At 36.5% G+C, this 22,703-nt stretch overlaps 1 protein-coding gene and 1 non-coding gene across 2 annotated transcripts in view; both read right to left on the bottom strand.

Moving 5' to 3' along the window:
- HELZ (helicase with zinc finger) overlaps window positions 1-22,703 on the bottom strand; it is a 128,717-nt gene that overhangs the window by 27,238 nt on the left and 78,776 nt on the right. The window contains exons 24-28 of the mRNA XM_054708968.1: window positions 19,444-19,648; window positions 12,628-12,679; window positions 11,453-11,643; window positions 8,947-9,154; window positions 3,322-3,401 (exon numbers count right to left, since the gene is read on the bottom strand). Of these exons, the coding sequence (XP_054564943.1) occupies window positions 3,322-3,401; window positions 8,947-9,154; window positions 11,453-11,643; window positions 12,628-12,679; window positions 19,444-19,648 (736 nt within the window). The remainder of the gene's footprint in view (window positions 1-3,321; window positions 3,402-8,946; window positions 9,155-11,452; window positions 11,644-12,627; window positions 12,680-19,443; window positions 19,649-22,703) is intronic.
- On the bottom strand, window positions 5,865-5,971 carry LOC114234424 (U6 spliceosomal RNA). Its single transcript, XR_003620626.2, has one exon. It is a non-coding gene; the product is annotated as a U6 spliceosomal RNA (small nuclear RNA).

The following is a 22,703-nucleotide window of genomic DNA, read 5'->3' as shown; positions in this document are numbered from 1 at the left end:
AATATAAAATGAGAAGTGCTGTAAGAGGAAATGATGAGATCCTAGTGCCTGGGAAAATTAAGTGGCTTCACACAGGCTACGGCAATTGTACTGAATTTTGCACAAAGAGCTGGAATTTTCCAGGGAGGGAAGGATATTCTCGGTAAAGGTAATAGCTTATACAAAGGTGGAGAGAGGAGAAAAAGTAGGCACATTTGAAGAGCATGAGAAGTTTTGTGTACATAGAGGTGGAACTTCACTTGTTTATGTATTAGTTTTCCCCTTCTTGACAAATGAAGATGCACACGACCTTGAATGATTCAATACTGGGCATAAACATTTTTTAAATCCTGTAAACTGTGGCAAGTTCCAAAGGCTTATAAACTAGGGAATGCAGCCATCCTGAAACATGAGTCTGATTGTAAGTGGTGACAATGTGAAAAATGAAATACAAGGCGGAAAGAAGCAATTTTTGTTTTCCATCTCTGACAAAGCACTCAATGAGCTGCTTTGGTACATCAATGTCCTTACAAGTTTCAATGTTGAAATAGTCACTGAAGATTACTTGCCTTACCAAAGGCTCTCAAGTTAGAAATGGAACTGGCCACTCCCAAGAACAAGTAGCTTGTTCCTGATCTGAAGCTGAGGTACACCTAGCAAGCAAGCTATAGCAACTGATGGTTTCAATGTGCCAGTCCAATCCCAAGTGCACTCTCATCTCTAATCACTAGCTCTAATGGACTGCCATTACATTGGGCCAATAAGTTCCTTAAGATTACTAGGTGTACACAAATAGTCTAGAAAATGAAATGAGCAGGATGACCATTCTGTCCCAGTGGGCCCAAGCTGCTGCAAAACCTGCTTTTCAAATGTCTCAGAGCCTGATTAAAGTTCTTTATAAACAAACATTTTGCCCCATAATTTTTTTTTATTTTAATGGCTGACGCTACATTCAGCTGGGATGTACTTTTTCAAAGACTGTTGATATGCACTTTGATTGCACGAGGGAGACCATGATTAGATGTCAAGGTTGTTTGTGGATAAGGGCTGTTCTAATTGCCTCCTTCACTTCTGACTTTGACATAGACAGGAAGCTAGGCCAGTGCCAGAGAAATTTAGATCAAGACGTGCTACTTTATGATACTACAAAGGGCTAGGACAGTGGTCGGCAAACCGCGGCTCGCGAGCCACATGCGGCTCTTTGGCCCCTTGAGTGTAGCTTTTCCACAAAATACCAAGGCCTGGCCAAGTCTATTTTGAAGAAGTGGTGTTAGAAGAAGTTTAAGTTTAAAAAATTTGGCTCTCAAAAGAAATTTCAATCATTGTACTGTTGATATTTGGCTCTGTTGACTAATGAGTTTGCCGACCACTGGGCTAGGAGAATAGAGAACTCTAAGGTCTGAAGGAGTCTGGGTCTACAATTATCAGAATTAAACTATCACTTTCCTCTTAATAATAAGTTCCTGACTCAAGGATAACTAGCCTCCCCTTTCACCCCTCCCCCCACGAACCCTTCCCCCTTTACACCGCAGGACAAAGCATCAGGGTAGGAAAGAAAATAAAACATGTCTATTGGGTTGCCTAGTCTCCTAACAGGGAAGGATCATAACGGAAATTTAAAAACAAGGACCTGAAAGACACTGACTAGTAGCTATCCTGGCTTCAGTTGCTCTGACAGCACCTAAGACTCTTATGCTGGATTTTAACTACCGCTGCACTGTCCCAACATGCCCTGTTCTCTCCCTGCTCCTCTCCCAAATACACATGACTTCCACTATCACTGCCACAGCCCTCTTTCTCTATTGGGAACTTCCCTGGCTGCCTCATTCCCCTGCAGCCCCTCCAGGGGCACTGAGTCCTCCACTGAGTCCTCCCAGCTGTTGAAACTGAGTGAGAGCTACTTATGGGACATAAGTAACTGACTATAGAGAGCAGTTGCTCAAAGCAAGGCTGGGGTTGGAGATCCAGATATGGAAGTCATTATCATGGAAATGGACTAGTGTACAGTAAGAAGCCATAGTATGCAAGGAGAGGTGTGGGACAGAACCCTGAAAACCCCCAACTTAAGGATTAGGAAAAGATGGAAAGGAGGTGGACAGGAACTTATAAAAGGGACAGAAGGTCCTGTTAGAAAGAACTGTGAAAAGTAAAAATGTGTGTCAAAGAAAACAAGATGGTCAAAATGAAAGAAGTAGAAAATAGTGCCAAATATCAAAGATAAGTCACATAAGTCTACAACTGAGGCACGTGCATAGCATTTGGTCCCTTAGAACCCAACAGTTTTGATGAAATTTTGAGGCTTGATACTAGACTGTGCTAGTTAAGAGACATAAAAATAAAGCTGGGGTAGGAAGGAGAAATTAGGTAGTAGCTATAAGAAGATGAAGATAAAGAAAGTATCTTTTACAAAAACAGTCTATCAATCAGTCAATTTACTTATGAACTGAGGAGGAAGAACCTGTAGCTAGAAAGAATCTAAAGATAAATGGGAAGAGAAAACAAGGTTGGTGAGGTGACCAGGAGAGAGATTAGTTTTAATGAGAACTTCTTCTCTAAGCCTGGTGATAAGGAAGCAAAGATGTTCAAGGATGTAGAAAAGTGTTAAGTTTAAGGTTTTAAGATAGCAAGGTGAAATCCTGATGACCGAAGTCTAAGGCAAGATCGTCTCCTGATCAAAAGGATAACAGAAGTTGGAAGATAATCAGGCATGAGGAGAGCTGCTGAGAAAATCAGACAAAAGGAGCTGGGTACATGTAAAAGAAATGTGGGAGAGGCCCTCGGGTTCCCTGAGGTTGGAAAACATAAATGTGCAATGGCACTAATTCAGTCAATACTTTGGTTTTCCCTAACTAGCTCACAAGCACAGAAGCAGAGAAAGTAGATGAACAAATGGATAAAGAGTTAAGGATTTATACAGTGGGTCTGAGGAGAGAACAAGGTGAATGACTTGAGAAAGTTAAGTCTTCCTCTGAGGAGGTTAATTCTTCCTTCTTCTTCACTATACAGCTTCTCCTATTCTGAGAATTTTTTTGGGGGGGAGACAATTTTTAATGACACATCTATTAGCTGTGTCTTCACTGACTACTTTATCATGGAAAGTCTTTTAGTTCAAGTCTATCACCGATATCACAATTTGAGAAAAGTATACTGATAAATTAATAATGTAGCCAAAAAAAAAAGATGGAGGGAGAGAGGGTAACATGACCCACCAGATCACCGTAAAACAATAACATTAAAAATACACATAAAAAAGTAAATTTTTTTTAAAACATTAAGATTCCAAGATGACCAATCAGACTAAATCCATTAGAACAATTCAGTCACTAAATGTAAGCAGCATACCTGTTTTGATTCTGTAAGCTTTTTCTCTGGTGTTCGAATCTTATTAATTTCAGGTCCAGGATTATTTGTATCACTTTTACCTAAGAAAATATTTAAAAATTTTTATAAATAATCTCCAGTGAGGATGTTATATTTCCAATGACTACCCAATATTAGACAAAAGAAAATATTTTAAACATTTTTCACCCATTATTATCAATTTGTATTACTGCTTGAGTTTTGGTCTTAAATTTTCAGAGGCAGTTTCTCTACAAGAAAGAAAATTTATAAATATAGCAAACCACATTGACAAGGCAAAAGCTTTATAAAAGGATATAATCTTAAAACATCAAATAATTCCAAAGATAACAACCCAATCTCCAGGTATTTAAAGCCTAATTTTTCTTAAACTAGACATAGAAAAAAACCTGGCATTCTTGCTTATTTATAAAGGTTCAAAAATTTGATCCTTTATAAATGCAATTAAGCAAAATCCAAATAACATGTCAATCTAATTTAGTAAAGGAATCTAAACTGAGTAAAGATATTCTGAAATGTATGTATGCTATTTAAAGGTAATAGATATTGAACTAAATATAAGTGAAAGAAGTAAAATTAATGTTGAAAATATCAAAATTATAACAGACAATGCCATTCCATCCATTTGAAAGGCTTTTACTATATAAGAATTAACTGATAGAAATTTTCAATTCCTGAAAGAATCCTTGATTTGGGTTCTTGTTCAAAAACATAGGGCTGAAACTTTAAAATGAATTATTACTAAACTTCAAGAAATAAGAACTACAATGTCTGAGATGAAACACACACTGGATGAAATTAGAAGCAGATTAGACAATGCAGAAGAAAAGAGTAGTGAAGCTGAAGGCAAAATATGCAAAATAAAATACAAAAAGAAAATTGATATTTTTTTTAAATGAAAAAGCATCTGTGAGGTGTAGGGAAACTTTAAGCAGACTAATATATGGGTAGTTGGAATTCCTGAAGAAGAGAGAAGGTAAGACAGAAAAAAAATCTAAAGAAATAAAGAGTCAAAACTTTCCAAATTTGATGAAAACTGCAAACCATTCAAGAAGCCCAACAAATCCCAAACACAAGAAGCATGAAGAAAACTACACCAAGAAGTGTTATAATCGAATTACTAAAACCAGTATAAAAGAAACTCTTACAAGCAGGCAGGGAAAAAAAGACACATTTCATACAGAAAACAAACATAAGGGTGATTTCAGATTTCTCTGAAAAACTTCACCACCAGCAGACCTGCACTACAAGGAATGTTAAAAGAACTTGGGGCAGAAGGAAAATTGTATCAGATGAAAACATGAATATATAGAAAAAAATAAAGGTTACCAGAAATGCTACCTACATGGGTAATATAAAATATTATTTTTCTTGTTAAAAACTTTTTAAAAAAATACACGGATATTTTAAGAAAAATAACGTTTAGAGCTTATAACATATGTAAAACTAAAACGCATTATAACAATAGGATAAAGTCTAGGAAAGAGAAAAATAAAATGTTGTAAAAGTTCTTTTACTGTACATGAAGTGGTAAATATAAATTGGAAAGTAGACTGTGTAAGTTTAAGATGTATACTATAAACCTAAAGAAAATACTAAAATAATAAAGTTATAGCTAATAAGTCAATGAAGGAGATAAAAAGGAATCATAAAAAATATTCAAGTAATCCAAAAGAAGGCAGAGTAAAAGAAAAAAGGAAACAAAAAAACAGTTTGGACAAATTAAAAAACCGATAGAGCAAGATGATAAAAATCAAGCCTAACTATATTAATAATAACCGTAAGTATAAATGGTCTACACAATCCTATTAAAAGAAAGAGGTTATCATATTGGATGTTTTTAAACATCAAGAGCTAACTATATGCTTTCTAAAATAAATGCATTTTAAATATAAATACACTAATAGATTAAAAGTAAAGGGTCAATAAATGTACCATGCTAACAATAGTTAAAGCTAAGTGACTTTATTGACATTAAGCAAAGTAGATCTCAGAGCAAAGAATATTACCAGGGATCAAGAAGATCATTCCATAATGATAAATTTGTTAATTAATCAAGAGCACAGTATTTTAAATGTCTATGTACCTAACAACAGAATTTCAAAATTCATCAAGCAAAACTTAAAGAAAAATAGACAAATACCAATTATATTTGAAGATTTCTACTTTTATTATTTTTTAAATATATATATACTAGAGGCCCGATGCATGAAGATTCGTGCAAGAATGGGCCTTCCTTCCCCTGTCTGCTGGCACCGCCTTCACTCTGGCCAGAGCCGCCTTTCTGCCTTCCCATGCTGCCCAGAGGCCCAGAGTGGCTGGGGTGGTGCGGAACACCTGTGTCATTGCCAACGCAAGCGTCCTGCCCTGCCCTGGCCACTCAGCGCCTGTGTATGCAAATTAACCCGCCATCTTTGTTGGGTTAATTTGCATGTTCACTCCTGATTGGCTGGTGGGCGTCACAAAGGTACAGTCAATTAGCATGTTGCTCTTTTATTAGTGTAGATATATTTTTTAAATTATTTTTTAATATGGAACGCTTCACAAATTTGCGTGTCATCCTTGCACAGGGGCCATGCTAATCTTCTCTGTATTGTTCCAATTATAGTATATGTGCTACTAAAGTGAGCACTTAAAGATATATTTTTTACTGATTTCAGAGAGGAAGGGAAAAGGAGAGAGAGATAGAAACAACAATGATGAGAGAGAATCATTGACAGGCTGCCTCCTGCACACCCCCTACTGGGGATCGAGCCCACAACCCAGGTATGTGCGCCCTTGACCGGAATCGAACCTGGGACCCTTCAGTCCACAAGCTGACGCTCTATACACTGAACCAAACTGGCTAGGGCATATTTGAAGATTTCAATATTCCTCTCTCAATATTTATTTGTTTAAAAGTATGTAGAAAATCAGCAAGGATATAGCAGGCTTAAGCAAAGTCTTAATCAGGTCCAGGATTATTTGTATCACTTTTACCTAAGAAAATATTTAAAAATTTTTATAAATAATCTCCAGTGAGGATGTTATATTTCCAATGACTATCAAACAATTTGACTAATTAACATTTATAGAGCACTCCTTTCTTCTCAAGTGCACAGGGAAAATTTACAAAGATAGACCATACAGTGGATCATAAAACAAATCTCAGTAAATTCAAAAGGATTCGATTCATATAAAATATATTCTCTCACCACAATGAAATTAAAGAAGTCAATAATAGAAAAATTATTAGAAAATCTCCAATGATTAAAAAAACTCACCTTCCTAAATAATCCAGGGGTCTAATTTGTAGAGAAATGATAAAGTATACAGAACGAAATGAAATAAAAATATAACTCTGTACACTGAGGAGGAAAATTGTAACACTAAATATCTAATCTCTCACCTTAAAAATATATATGCAAGAGTTATATACTGAAAACCTTTTTAAAAAATGAAAAAGATTAAAAATCTTGAGAGAGACATGTCCTCTTTATATATCAGAATACTCAATATTGTTTAGATGTCAATTCCCCCATATTGACCTACAGATTCAACACAATCCCAATCAAAATCCTAGCAGGCTTTTCTGTAGCACCTCATGAGCTGATTTTAAAATGTATATGGAAAAGCAAAGGACCTGGAATAGACAATTTGGAAAAAGAACAAAATTGGAAGATTTATATTACTGATTTCAAGGCTTATAAAGCTATAATAATCAAGACAGCGTATTTGGCATAAACACAAACATATGCATCAATTGAACAGAATAGACTTCACATATGTAGTCAACTGATTTCCAAAAGAGGCACCAAGTTAGTTTAATGGAAGGACAGCATTTTCAAATGGTGCTGAAACCACTGAATATATATACTAGTATATGCAAAAACAAAATAAAACCCCTTCAATTCTTACCTCACACCATATACAAAAATTAACTCAAAATGAACCTAATGTAAGAGCTAAAACTATGAAAATTATAGAAAAAAAAAGATGATCTTTGTGATCTTGAATAAGGCAAAAATTTTTAGACTGTTATGAAAATGAAAAGGCAAGCCATATCCTGGGAGAAAATATTTCAAAACATATGTTTAATTAAAGATTTATATCCAGAATTTTTAAAGAATTCTCATAATGAAATAAGACAAACCAATAAAAACTTGGGCAAAAATTAAGAGTACATGCTTCATTAAAGATATACAGATGTCAAATAAGCCCAATAAAAAGATATTAAACATCATTAATTATCAGGAACATGCAAATTAATACCATAATCAGATACTATCAGATAACCACTAGCCAGGGTAAAGTTAAAAAGATTGACAATATCAAGTGCTGATAAGAATGTGGAGCAACTAGAAATCTCATACATTACTAGTAGAAATGAAAAATGGTCCAGTCACATTGGAAAATAGTATGGCAATTTCTTATGACATTTCACTCCCGGGTGTTTATCCAAGAGAAATGAAAATACATGTTCACACATATGTTCATAGTGCTTAGGAACCAAAAACTAGAAATAACTAGGGTGTCCATCAATTGACAAACAGATAAAAATACTGTGATGCATCCATGTAGTGGAATATTAATCAACAGTAAAAATGAACAAATAATTGACACAGGTAATATGAATGAATCTCAAATGTATTAAGCTAAGTGAACAAAGCCAAACACAAAAAAACTACTTCCCCTATGACTCTATTTATGATATACTAAAGTAGAGACAAAAGTCAGATTAGTGGTTGCCCAGGGCTGGGGATTGGAGGAGACTTACTGCAAAGGGATATGAAGGAATTGTTTGAGGTCATGTGACTATCCTGTGTCTTGATTAACAACTCTGTATATTTTGTCGGAGCATATCAAACATTTTAAAAGAGTGAATTTTACTGTATATAAGTTATACCTCAATAAACCTGATGTTAAAAACTAGAGTAGGCCCTGGCCAGTGTGGCTGTTAGTTGGAGCATCGTCCTGTGCGAGGAAAAGGGTTTGATTCCTGGTCAGGGCACATACTCAGGTTTCGGGTTCAATCCCCAGCTAGAAGGTATATGGGAGGCAACTGATCGATGTTTCTCTCTCCCACTGATGTCTCTCTCTCTCCCTTCCTCTCTCTTAAATCAATTAAATAAATGTCCTCAGGTGAGGATTTAAAAAAAACCCCACCAACATATATATATATATATATGATGGCTAACTTTCCTTTATTTACAATTATAGGAGACAAGAGACTATGACTTGCATAAGAAACAACTAGTTTAAATCAACTATTGCCACAGTAGTGTTAATGTTTAATATACAACAAAAATACCTTGGACTAACAAAAATGTTTAAGAGATAAGGGTTTTCTGTCTCAATATTAAATGACTACCATTTGAAATACTTTAAATATTAAAATTTAATATTTTTTCAGGAAATTGGTAATGCCAATCATAGCTGGTACATTACATGCAAATTTTATATCTGTATATCTTCCAGAGAGAATCCACCATTTTTATGTCAGATTTTTCTCAAAGAGGTCTATGACCTATAAAGAAGTTAACAATCATACTGTTAAAGGAACTTTCTATGTTGATACAGGTTAGCCTATCATCAGTTTAGGAACATGAGACCAGCAAAGCAACCCACCATTTCGATGTTGCTCATGCTGATCCTTCTCCTGATGCGGGTTCTGTGGCTGCCCTATGCTGACAGGGGGATGATGCCCAAGGCCATAAGGTAGAGGAGACCCCCGTCCATGTGTCTGTAAGAGGTTCATATTGTAGGCCATCGCTGCCTGGTGTGTAATGATTCGAGGATCAACTGCAAACCTACCCTGGTATCCTGTCCATGGTACCTAGGTTATTACAAAAAACAAAATAATTTCATTATGTACATTTTGGAAGGCAAACTTCTATAGAAAAAAGCAAACTCACACAGAGAAATGTTAATTTTATCAAAATGAATAAGTACAGTCAATGCTAATGATAACAATTGATAGAATTACTGCTATATCTCAACTAGCCTGAAATGGCTTCCTGAATCTTTAGTGTATAAGGGAAAATTTATCACTATACAGGTTAGGAAGAAACTGGAAACTTAAATTGGTAATTATTTTTTGAAGCATTAAATCATCTTATAATCTTGAACCATTTCCCCTCAATATGAATGTATACATGTCACAGATTATCCTGAAAATTATCTTTTAAAGTCCTAAGTGCATAGTTACAGTGTTTAATAGACTGAATAAGAGAACCGGGGGAAAAATTAAGAAACAATTTAGTCTAAGGAATCTCAACTCAAAAAATAGGTATTCTAACTTTATATGAATAATCCAATCATTTAATGTTCATTTATGATATAGGCAAAATTTTAAAAGATCATTCATTTAATCAAGGCTTTTGATTAATTCAGCTCTTCCTTTAAATACAGAAACAGAAAATTTCTTTAGGTGTGTGTGTATATATATATATATATATATAAAATCCCTGTATATTAACATAAAAGGGATAAATACAAATGACATCTGAGCTACCTCCCTATTATTTTATTATAACTGCTAAATGCAGACTCTGAGAAATCTTATATAATAAAAGCCTCTTTGACCTAGTAAAATGAAATATAAATCCTAAGGGACTTACTATTTAAAGCAGATGATGTATAATGTTGCCAGGCTGTCTGGGAAGAAATAACTCAGCTAAAATTAAAATCTGTGGGGAGTGGGCATGAATTACATATTTCTTACTGACAGTTCTTCTCATTGGCTGCTGTGATTGTGAATTATCATGATCAATATGGCTGAGAAATGTTTGCAGCTTGGCATTTTTCCATTCTGGGGGTGTGGGCAGGGGTGCCAAAGATCCTTGGCAATGATCACCTCTGCCTGAAATTACAGCACTTTCCTTAAATGAAAGGAAGGTTTTCTAGGCTAAAATTCCTGAATTTGGAAATATTAGTATATCAGCAAATTAACAAAATTATCAAAATATTCAGTATGTTAAAGGAAATAAAAATGAGGTTTTACACAAGATGGAAGCTCTCTAAAGATCACAGTCTAAGAAGGATTTAATAATGTTTTTAAGTACCAATAAGATTTCATAAGGTGTAGAATTTCTCAGATAAATTTAGATTCAAGGGAGTTAGACTAATCTAACCTTCTTTGCTTCCTCCAAAGAACTATATTTCTTAGGAAGAGTTAGTGAATTATCTATACATATATATATAAAAGCCTAAGCAACCATAAAGATTGAACAACCAGAATGACCAGTCGCTATGATGCACACTGACCACCAGGGGGCAGACGCTCAATGCAGGAGCTGCCCCCTGGTAGTCAATGCACTCCCATAGCAAACCTCCCCTGACCGGGGCTTGGAGATTCCCCCCTCCCCACCCCACCCCGGGGGTTGGTGGCGGCGGATGCAACCATCGCCTCCTCTCCCGACCCCACCAGGGCCTTCGGGCCCTGATCAGCCCAGCCCTGATCGCCAGCCAGGCCTAAGGACCCCACCCATGCACGAATTTTGTGCACCAGGCCTCTAGTACAAGAATAAAATGCAAAAGATAAAAGAAAAATATCACTTTACAAAACAAGAGACCAATTTACTAGCTCTGTTAACTTTTGGCTCAATTTCCCAGTAAAAAAATTTTAAAAGAATACAAAGGCTTCTCAATCAAAATATCCAATTTACAGATTTCTTCATACCCACTGATAATCTAATAAGCAAAAATTCACATTTCTTTGGTCATTTCAAAATTAGAAGGTTAAAGATAAAAACTGCTTTAACCTTTTGCACTCGGATGTCGAGTGTGACTCGACACGGTTAGCATCGGTAGCAGTAATTCAAAATTACTCTTTGAATGTATCAATAATTTGAAATATAAAAAAATCCAAATAAATAAGTTTGTATGAAAAGAAACTCCAGTTTTTTATTCTACTGCCACGCTTTGTAAAATCTGGGGTATTTAAAAAATTAAATCCCGAGTAGAATAAAGGAATCGAGAAAAATGCAAGCAAGTGCAAAGGGTTAAAAGAAACTTACAGGCATTGAAAAGTTTTTATAAAAAGAGGTTGGTAGGATACTATATGGGACAGTCACTACTTTAGTGAAGCCTATTTTATTTTATTCAATAGAAAGTATCTCAAACATCCACTTACAGGTAAAGGCACCGACATAACTACATTCCCTCCATAGACAGCAGGTACATAAAGAATACTTGTCCCAGTGTGAGGATCTATTCTCTGGACAGGGCTTGGAGATTTTCCCAAATTTGGATGAGGTCCAAGAGGGGGTGGAGGAGTATATGCTCTAATAGGATTGCCAATAAGAACGGAAGGATTAGGTTGAACTGGAAAAAAAAAAGAGAAAGGGTATATTCACTAGCTGTACATATTCACCTAGACAAAAATAACTTAAATCATCCAACAGCAAAATATATTTCCCAAATTTGCCACGAGATATCTTATAATCAAAGAATTATTAGTGTGGAAGAGTAATGCATATTAAAAAAACATAACATAACCATTTTTTTTAAATGTTCCCTAAAATTAGCTTGAGATATGCAAAGTATTTCTTTTATAAACTAGCATATTTTTAAATGTCTTCTGAGGCTGGAGATGTGCCCTTCAAGAGAGAAAACCATGCGCACACCTACACTCAGTAAACATTCTCTAAGACTAGGAAAATATATACAAATCTTCAGAATAAAGTTTTGACTTGCAATTGTAATAAAGCCACATACCAAATGAAGGATAAACAATTATTATTTTAAAAGCATAATTCTGCAACATTTTAAATAACTGATACAAACTTTATCTTGAATTTTGTATGACCCAACATTTGTAGAATATAAATATGTTCCAAAAACTTAGGTTACATAGAAGGCTTAAATGTTTTTCCTGTTTCTGGATATGTACTTTGATACCAACAAAATCACCTTGTAAGAAATGACATATGAGTCCTGGCCAGGTGGCTCAGTTGGTTGGAGTGTCATCCCGTACACTAAAAGGTCAGGGCACATATCTGGGTTGTGGGTTTGATCACTGGTGGGGATGTGTACAGGAGACAACTGATCAATATTTCTCTCTCACACTGATGTTTCTCTCTCTAAAAACATTTCTCTCTCAATAAAAATATTTCCTTGAGTGAGGATTAAAAAAGAAGAAAGAAATGACATATGAATAGAAGAGTTAAATGAGTTCCAAAGTGTGTGTGTGTGTGTGTGTGTGTGTGTGTGTTTCCCTCTTCCCACCTTTCTCTTTCAAATGATGAAATTTGTGGTAAATATCATATCATAAAAGTGAGTTTTCATAGGGCTAATGTTTCCACTTACCAATTCCATCATTCTGGAAATGATCATTCTGGGTATGATGGAGGCTTTTCCCCTTTACAGAAAAAAAACCAAACACATTTAATATTAGAGAACAATACCAATTCCTACTCCTATGCAAATCACATGTATGCAGCAACAATTAAAATGTAAAGACTACAAGCTCATAATTAATAACCATTAGATTGTTCTGAACTTTCTTTATAAATATTAAAGTCATGGTATTACATGTTCTCAGCTTCAAGTTAAGGATATCTAAAATTCCTTTTTCATAATAACCTATATATATAAAACCCTTATATGCAAATAGACCGAATGGCGGAACAACCGAACAGCTGGTCACTATGACGTGCGCTGACCACCAGGGGGCGTGCGCGGAACATGGCGGGTGTCGGCTGCAGTGGGATGGTGGAGCAGGTGAGCGGGGGCGCCAGACCAGGGCGGGGTGCTGTTCTCTGTCATCAGGGCGAGCCTCTGGTGGTTAATGAAAATTCTTTGCTCCCACGCTACGCAGTCCCACCCAGCGTTTGCACCTGCTGCTGGTGCCAGCCCCACTCGCACCCGCTGCCGGTGCTGGAGCCACTGCTCACACCCACTGCCAGTGCTGGCCCCACTCACACCTGCAGCAGCCGCCGCCGGAGCTGCCGCTCACACCCACTGCCAGAGCCCAGTGCTGGTCCCGATTGCTGGGCGCCATCAGCGGGTGTGAGCAGTGGCTGCCGGCCCTGATCACCCCTGAGGGCTTCTCCACCTCCCCCTGTTCCTGAGGGGTGACTGGAGCAGCACCAGCCCTGCTCACACCTGCTGCTGGTGCCAGCCCCAATCACTCCGAACTGTCAGTGGATGCAAGTGGGGCTAGCGCCATCAGCACGTGGGAGCAGTGGCAGTGAAAGAAGGGCTGCTGGCAGAGAGGGGATTGGGGGGGCAGCAGCAGGAGGGGCCAGGCGGGGGCACGAAGGATGGGCCGAGACCTGCCCCTGTGCCCACCACAGCCTCATAGCCCACAGTTCTTTTCAAGTTGCATGAATTCGTGCACTGGGCCCCTAGTTTTTTATAAAACGAAATATGCAACCAATATGACTGAAACCTAACTTCTATTCCTTTGCAATTTCTCTGTAAATTTTCCATGAAATAAATAACAAAATGTAAAAGTTGTATTTCAAGGGGAAATGTTAGTCATCTATTCTTGAGGATGAGAACCTTTAAAACAATAACATGGCTCTAGCTGATTTGGCTCAGTGGATAGAGCGTCAGCCTGCGGACTGAAGGGTCCCGGATTCAATTCCAGTCAAGGGCACATGCCTGGGTTGTGGGATCAATCCCCAATAGGGGGCGTGCAGGAGGCAGCCTATCAATGACTCTCTCTCATCACTGATATTTCTATCTCTCTCTCTCTCCCCCTTCCTCTCTGAAATCAATAAAAATGTATTTTAAGAAACACACAATAACATGAATGTAACTATAGTTTGGGATTTACAATAATTTGAGTATGATCCATGGCATCTTAAAGTGTAAAATTTACTGGAAAAAAAAACAGAAAGACACACTGTTATAATGTACTTAAGAGAATATACAAATTTTCCAGAAAGCAATTTGGCAATACCTATTGAAAGCATCCAAAATGTACATACACTTTAACCCAGTAATTGCACTTCCAGGGATGTCTAATAATGGATTTGGCACAGATGTTCATCACAGCATTGTTTATACATGGAATGATATGTTAACAACCTAAATGCCCATCAATGAAGGATTTACTAAGTAAGCAATGGCAGATTCATATAATGGTATACTAGCCTACTGTTAAAAATGATCACTTTGGGGCAGAAATAGTATTTGAAGAGACAATGGTTCTGAATTTGTGGACTTGGCTAAAAAAAATTCTTTCTGTTTCCATTGGCTAAATATAATACATAAAGCCTTTATAAAACACAAGTAGCACATTATACAATTTACCCTTAGACACATACAAATTGCCATTTGTACATTACATCTGACAACTAAAGGGGGAGATAATGTCTCTAGCAAGAAGAAAAATCCATTCTTGACTAGAGCAAAAGTGTAATGATGCTTCATTTACCTCTGTCAGCAACATTAAATATTCAGATCAGTACTAAATATCAAAGGTCAGTTGGTTAGTTATAAATGTGAAAGGACAGATAAGTTCTAACTTTAAAAAGTAAAAAAAAAAAAAAAGTCAAAATAGAATCATATTTGGTCCATTAGCCAGAAGAGAATCTTTACAGTGATTGGCACTAGCTATAAAAAACAAACTTCTGAGGAACAGAGAAGTGATGACAAAAGCAGGCAGAAGAAAGAAGGAAAAGTGAAAAGGAGAAGATGGCAGGCAGCAGAGCTGGCAGAGAAGGTGGGAAGATCAGAAGCAGAGCAATTAGAAGTGACAACAAGAGCAGTCAGGGGCACAGGCACTGACAGAGGAAACAAGAGCTGAGAGCCGAGGACATAGAAGATAAGGTAGTTCTAAGAGGATAACAAGCCATTTAGATTTCTTAGTCTCTAAGGACCCATCAATCAGGGGCAACTGTGTAGTATGTGAAGAAAACATAGTGATTTAGGCAGGATGGGCGGCAGAATGGCCCCCCAAAGATGTCCACACCCTAATCTCTAGAACCCCTGAATATGTTTTGTTATGTGGCAAAAGAGACTTTGCAGATATAATTAAAGTTATGGACTTAATATAAGATTATCCTGGAGTATCTGTTCACATAATCTATTGACATGAACCCTAAAAGCAGAGCAATTTCTCCAGCTGGGGTCAGAAGATGCAGAAGAAGGAAAGGGAAGATATGGTGGAAGGGGAAGCCAGAGAGATTCTAAGCGAGAGAAGGCTCTGAGATGCAGGGGCCACATGTGAGAACTGGAGAATAGATAATATTGAGAAATGGATCCTTTGAAAAGACCAAAGCATTATTTTATAGGTTTTAGTTTGTGAGTTGTTTTTCACCATCTATCCTCTGAATAGTTTTTATAGTGTACGAATCTGTTTGATTTTATCAAAGCTTCAAACTTTGCTCCCAGCAAGTGCCCTAGGAGGAAGCAGAATGAAGACGGGGATATTGGTTTTCTCCCAGCTAATTCTGCAGGCGCCCATGAAACAGACATTGTTATAAGTGCCTGGAGGGAGTGAGGCAATGAGGATTGGCTAGATTATTACTCCTGCATCTCCTAACATTTTGTACCTTTGCTAACCCTTATCACAGAACTGATATCTTAGTGAGGAGAATAAAGTTATTTGCTAAGCAGCAAGAGGTATGTTTTGTTGACAAACACAGCCCTGAGGTAGCAGTTCCTGGAACATTTTTAACCATGATCCAGCCTTCTGATGATTTTATCTATATGAAATCTTATTGGTATTTTAAAATTTAGTCTAACATTGACAATACTAATTTTTAATATTTCTTATGCCCTGAATTGTGTTGACAGTTAAACATTAAGGAAACCTAGGGTGAATAGTATGGCTTAGTACAGTGGTCGGCAAACTTCGGCTTGCGAGCCACATGCAGCTCTTTGGCCCCTTGAGTGTGGGTCTTCCACAAAATACCACGGCCTGGGCGAGTCTATTTTGAAGAAGTGGCGTTAGGAGAAGTTTAAGTTTAAAAAATTTGGCTCTCAAAAGAAATTTCAATCGTTGTACTGTTGATATTTGGCTCTGTTGACCAATGAGTTTGCCGACCACTGGCTTAGTATCATGTTTTCAGAAATAGCACCTTTTTCTAACAATGAAGTAAGTTTTCCTTTACCAAAAGACACCAGCACATACAAAATAAATTATCTAGGATTTGTTTCAAAATTTTCTAGTGGGTGTATGTGATGGTGGTAGAGTGGAGGAAGTGGAATATAGATGAAACAAGATTAAGTTAATAATTAATGAAGTTGGATGATAAGGAATTTGTTATACTATTCTCTCTACTTAAGTAAATGTTTGAAATTTTCTACAATAGAAAATTAAATAAAAAGGGACACCAATACAAATTCAAATCTCAAATCAATATCATGGAAATAAAAGAAAATACAGGGAGAGGAAGGAGGTAAGGTGATAGCAACAACCTTTGGTTCACAATACTTCAGTTATTTATACTATTGATTATTGCATATGACATAAATAATAATTTACAATAACCAGGTAGATAGCTAATTTGGTGAACCACTGTACTATTGACATAAAAATAACAGATGCTATCGACTAGTTCAGTGAAGATTCTCTAAAAAGTTTTTAAAATTGGGGAGGTTGCTGCTTTGGACTTTAATTACACAGTTTTCTCATTGAAAGAAAAAAAGCCACACTACTGGCTGCATCATACCCATCATTCACTTATCAGATACTTACTGAGCACCCGCTATGTGCTCAAACCTCAGGGAGTTTGTGGTTTTGGAAGAGCAAGTGGATTCAACATATATTTTCTTCACCTTTAAAATAAAACCAGCCCAGTGGTTTGGCTCAGTGGTTAAGCATTGGCCTATGAACCAAGAGGTCACTGGTTCGATTTCTGGTCAGGGCACATGCCCGGTTTGCTGGATCTCGGGCTCGATCCCCAGTAGGGAGCGTGCAGGAGGCAGCCGATGAATGGATGTATTTTTCATCGATGTTTCTGTCTCTATCGCTCTCCCTTCCTCTCTCTAAAATCAATAAAAACATACTTAAACAAAAACAAAAAGCAAACTGCAGGATCTTGCTTAGGATCAGCAGACATCGGCTATCATGGCTTGAATCTAGCTGAATCTATAGCACATTAATTGATGCTTACTTTGCTCAATTAAAGGAAGAGTTTATTGTACTTAAGAATGTGCAAAGAGTATAATGACTTCGCAACATTTTAAATAAAAACAAAATGTAAATGTTTCTACCTGGGGTCCCTACTCCTCACATATCCGAAGCTAAAGCCTTTTGCATAAACTCTTTCTTGAGCTTCACTCACTCATCTAAAAAATACTTCAAAGCATCTAAGATGAGCCAGATGTTGTACTACACAGAGGCTAGAGCAGTAACTAATACAGGCAAAAATCTCTGCCCTAATGGAGCACATATTCTAGTTTTTGACATGTCTCCCAAATCTTCCACTACCTCTACCCACTCAGTAGACCCCTAAACAAGATCTGGCCAGTACCCTCCAACATCTGTCACTAGAGGCTAATTTGCTTATCTCTACTTCTCTAGCACCGACCATAATGGCTAGCATGTAGAAGAAACTTAACTTTTTGATTTAAAAAAATATTATTTATTAATAGCTTAAGCTTTAGAAACCTAGAAGGTTCATTTAAGTAAAATTCTTAATCCCCGAGTAACCCCAAGTCACTAACACATTATTGTACTCTAGAGGCCCAGTGCACGAATTCATGCACCAGTGAGGTCCCTGGGCCTGACCTGCAGGATTGGGCAGAAACCGGCTCTCTGACATTCCCCAAGGGGTCCAGGATTGCGAGAGGGCGCAGGCCAGGCCAAGGGACCCCCACCGGTGCACGATCAGGGCCAGGGAGAGATGCGAGAGGTTGGCCAGCCGGGAAGGAACCACAGGAGGCTCCAGCGCATGTCCGGCCCATCTCTCTCAGTCCCAATCAGCCAGACCCCAACAGCAAGCTAACCTACCGGTCAGAGCGTCTTCCCCCTGGTGGTCAGTGCACATCATAGTGAGCGGTTGAGCGGCCTTAGTATATCATTAACATATTACACTTTGATTGGTTGAACAGCTGACCGGTGGACCGGACACTTAGCATATTAGGTTTTTATTATATAGGATTAGATTCATTTCTATTAAACTAAGAATATACAACAGTATATTAACATAGAAAGTTGTTCTATTTTCAGCTTACTACCTATTTAGCTAAAGAACTTTCCAGATAATAAACCATTAATTATTGCTTACACATTAGGTTTTATGTTTTTTAAATGAAGCCCAAAACTGACATACTCTATTAAATTTAATACCATACTGATACCTATAAATACACCAAAACACTGGAACAAATACTAAACATATCATTCTCACAACTTTCTGTTCTAGATGATAAGTGTATTTTTTTTTCAGGCAGTCTAGTAAATAAACCAGCTGTCTCTGCCCAAAATAACTATGGTTCAAAAGTAGAAGTGGCTTTGACTTTCCCACCTTCACTTCCTCTGACTGGATTACTTCTTATACAACAAATATAGGTCAAAATCAACTAAACCTTCAAGTCGGCCAAATTTTCTCACTGTGGCAAATACCACTTGAAATGAACTAGTATTGAAATGAAGATGTCTAGTATTATGGAACATACAAAGTATGCTCTCAATTAATTTTGGCTGATCAATCACAAGTAACATGGCCAATGCTCAACTATCCACATGGACCTAGAATGATGATTTTTGTTATCCATAATAAATAAGGATTTCAAAACAGAGAACTCATTTTATAGAAGATTTGTACTTCTAGGTATACTTAATCAAGAAAGGATTAGACCTATTTTCTCCACACAGATATTGTTATAATGTTATTCCTTATTAAATATGTTTTTAATAAGTGTGCTAGTCTAGTCTTTTAAATTAGCTTTGTTTTATTCACATCTTGCTAAAATAAGTCTATCAGTAGAGGTCTAGGAGATTATATTATTCGAAGAACACAAGAAGAAATCAGGTAATTGAAAACTTTTTGAGGATGATCGGGACATTAACCATGGTTAAACACCACACTATTTTCACACTAGACAACTTCCTTTCAGAAACTGCTTGCTGAATACTTTAAGTAACTAGCAGCTCAATAAACCTTTGACACCTCTGCGCACTTCTCTCCCTTTAGCCTCTTCAATTTCATTAACAGGCTTTACCTTGGGAGGTGACTGCTGCAGCTTGTTGGCACTTCCTGAATGCTGCAGTCTTAGAGCCCGGGGGATAAATTCGGGTGCCAGTGGATTCAACACATATGTCTTCTTTAGTTCTAAAGCCTCTAGTTGAGCTTTGATCTGTTCAAAAGTGATTCCGTGTAGGCTATTATTTTCATGACATAGGGCAATAAACCGCTCCCAAAATTTCCTACAGAAAAGATTTAGAAGATCAGTTTACAATTTCAGTGGATGAGAGCACAGAAATAAACATAAGCTACTGAAGATCATTTCAAATTTCCTTCCCCCACACTAACTCCTCAGGTTCGATATTCATCTATGATTCAGATATAATCTTCCCACTAAATCACAAAACTTCAGAGATTGATTCTGAAATGAGAGCCATGTCTAGTATTGTGGAACATACAAAGTATGCTCTCAATTAATTTTGGCTGATCAATTGCAAGAAACATGGCCAATGCTCAACTACCTACATGGACCTAGAATGATTGTTTTTGTTATCCATATAATAAATAAGGATTTCAAAACAGATAACTCATTTTATAGAAGATTTGTACTTCTAGGTATACTTATATATACATATATGTACACAGATACATTACATACACATATCATATATATCACACACATACACATGCACATGCAAATTAAACTAGTTTGAATTATGGAGCCAAAGTAGCCTGGTGCTGGATAACAAAGAAAAGCCAACTCAGGACATAAATCTGATACACAAAGTAAATAAACCCCTCATGAGGATTCTTAAGAAGTAACTAGCTATTCCTATATTTTTCTCTTAACAAATGCTTGTTACAAGCACAAGTTATCATATTGACTACACTGAGTTAAATTAGTTATGAAAAATACAGGAAGTTGGAATACTAATTTTAATGCTGATTATGCATTTCCTAATTACATTAATAAATATTAAAGGAGAAAAATACATTCAAAACTTGTTGCAGTTTGTATATTGTTGTTCCTAGAGGTATGAAAATTGATCTCCAATGTAAATAAAATATTAAAAAAAAACAGATTATAAAATGTTTAAAAATTTTAAATGACTATTGTAAATATGCACGCCTATCTTTAATATGAGATTCAAATAATGTTTTATTATCTATAAAAGATATGTGAAATGGATTCCCAAGTTGTTATCCTTGTATCCATATGGATAGCAGGTAATCAAGATGGCTTCAAGAAGCATAAGTAAAAAGGTTTTTATTATAAAAGTTAGCATATGAATGAAAATTAGGTTATTAATATATTCATAAAACTTTGTGGTTTGATTTCAAAATATGTTTCTCTCACCTATGTCTTCTACCATCTTTTCTAATTTCTTTTTTTTTTTAAATATATTTTATTGATTTTTTACAGAGAGGAAGAGAGAGGGATAGAGAGTTAGAAACATCGATGAGAGAGAAACATCGATCAGCTGCCTCTTGCACACCCCCCACTGGGGATGTGCCCGCAACCAAGGTACATGCCCTTGACCGGAATCGAACCTGGGACCCTTGAGTCCGCAGGCCGACGCTCTATCCACTGAGCCAAACCGGTTTCGGCCATCTTTTCTAATTTCTTAAAGATGATTTAAAAGATGGGTCCTGAAAAAATTTCAGGCCCAAATGCCAACAACAGGAAAAGTAAAAAATGCTACAAAATATTATTATGTATTCCTGATAATAAGTCATAAAAGCTAACAATTTAGTTATTCAGTTACAGGAAGTGTGTGTTGTTAAGAAACACACACTAAAATCTGCTCTTTATTTTTATTCTTAAGCACTCTTCTGAAGGAATCAAGATTTTTTTCTCATAGTCTAATAGCTAAGGAAGGACTACCTTTAATTAGCACTCAGGATCTAAAATCCATAAACTTTCCCACTCTTTTGATTTAAAAAGCCACAATATTCAACTGTATAAATATTTATCAACACAATTCTACTAGATGCTGTATTCAAAAGGAAGTTTTTTTGATCTAATTGATAAAGTATCAGTTTTATAGAGTGTCATTTCATATTTTATGAAACCTTAAGACACACTAAAACAACAAGGAGAGAATGGATTGGCTTTTACTCTAGCTCAGTTGTTACTATCAATTTCTAACAATATATTTTCATTTTCAGCTTACTTGGCCAAAATACTAGAACTTTTCTCTATTTTCAAGCTACCTTTTTAAACTCCATACCTTCTTCCTATACTGCCCTCACTGACCTCAAATGCAAGGAACAGGAGTTGAAGTCCCCTTCAAACAACCTCAGACTCAACAAGAAGCTAGTAGCTCCCTGACAGTCTTTGTCTGCAAGAACTGAGGAATCTCAAAGCAGCAGCCTTTACACTAAAGGTCTCCAATTCAGAAGTAATACTATACACTGTAAGTTAATCAAGTTAAACTAGTTCTGAAAGTAACCTGAAATTTCCATTTGAAATCTCACTTCTATTTTAATTGTCCCATTGATATAGCAAAATGGTCAAGAGCCTGGATTCCAGAAAGAGACTGCTTGAATTCAGGGTGGCTATCATTCATTCAATAGCTGTGTGACTTCAGGCAATTTACTTAACTTTTCTTTGTACCTCAGTTTCTTCATGTGTGAAATAGGGCACCAACGGTATTATTATTAAACTTTTTATTATTTAAATACTTTATTATCGATAGTACTATATTTTATTATTGAAAAGACTTCTCACTTTTTTTTTATATTTTATTGATTTTTCACAGAGAGGAAGAGAGAGGGATAGAGAGTTAGAAACATCGATGAGAGAGAAACATCGATCAGCTGCCTCTTGCACACCCCCTACTGGGGATGTGCCCGCAACCAAGGTACATGCCCTTGACCGGAATCGAACCTGGGACCTTTCAGTCCGCAGGCTGACGCTCTATCCACTGAGCCAAACCGGTTTCGGCGACTTCTCACTTTTAAACTTTTCAGAAAAATATTTTTATTCCTTTAAAAATTATTTGTTTTAAAGCTAAAATTTTTCATTTTTTCTCTCTTTGTAAAGGCTCAAGACTATTCGCACTGACCTTGAATTCCTTAATACTTTAATGAAGCACTATGCATGGCATCATAAGACATTTCTGAACACTTAACTGAAAGATCACCTGAGTTTTATCTACACTCAAAATGAAAATAAGAATTCACCACTAAGGCTTCACCAAGTCTTAGGCCCTCCCTAAAATATGAACATATCTTTTATGTTAACCATTTTTTCAAGTGTGTCTCTACACTTTTAAGTATTTCAAAGGACACATT

This window comes from Eptesicus fuscus, chromosome 20, assembly GCF_027574615.1.
Source record: "Eptesicus fuscus isolate TK198812 chromosome 20, DD_ASM_mEF_20220401, whole genome shotgun sequence".
In the NCBI taxonomy this organism is placed as follows: domain Eukaryota; kingdom Metazoa; phylum Chordata; class Mammalia; order Chiroptera; family Vespertilionidae; genus Eptesicus; species Eptesicus fuscus.
This window is presented reverse-complemented; position numbering and strand designations above follow the sequence as displayed.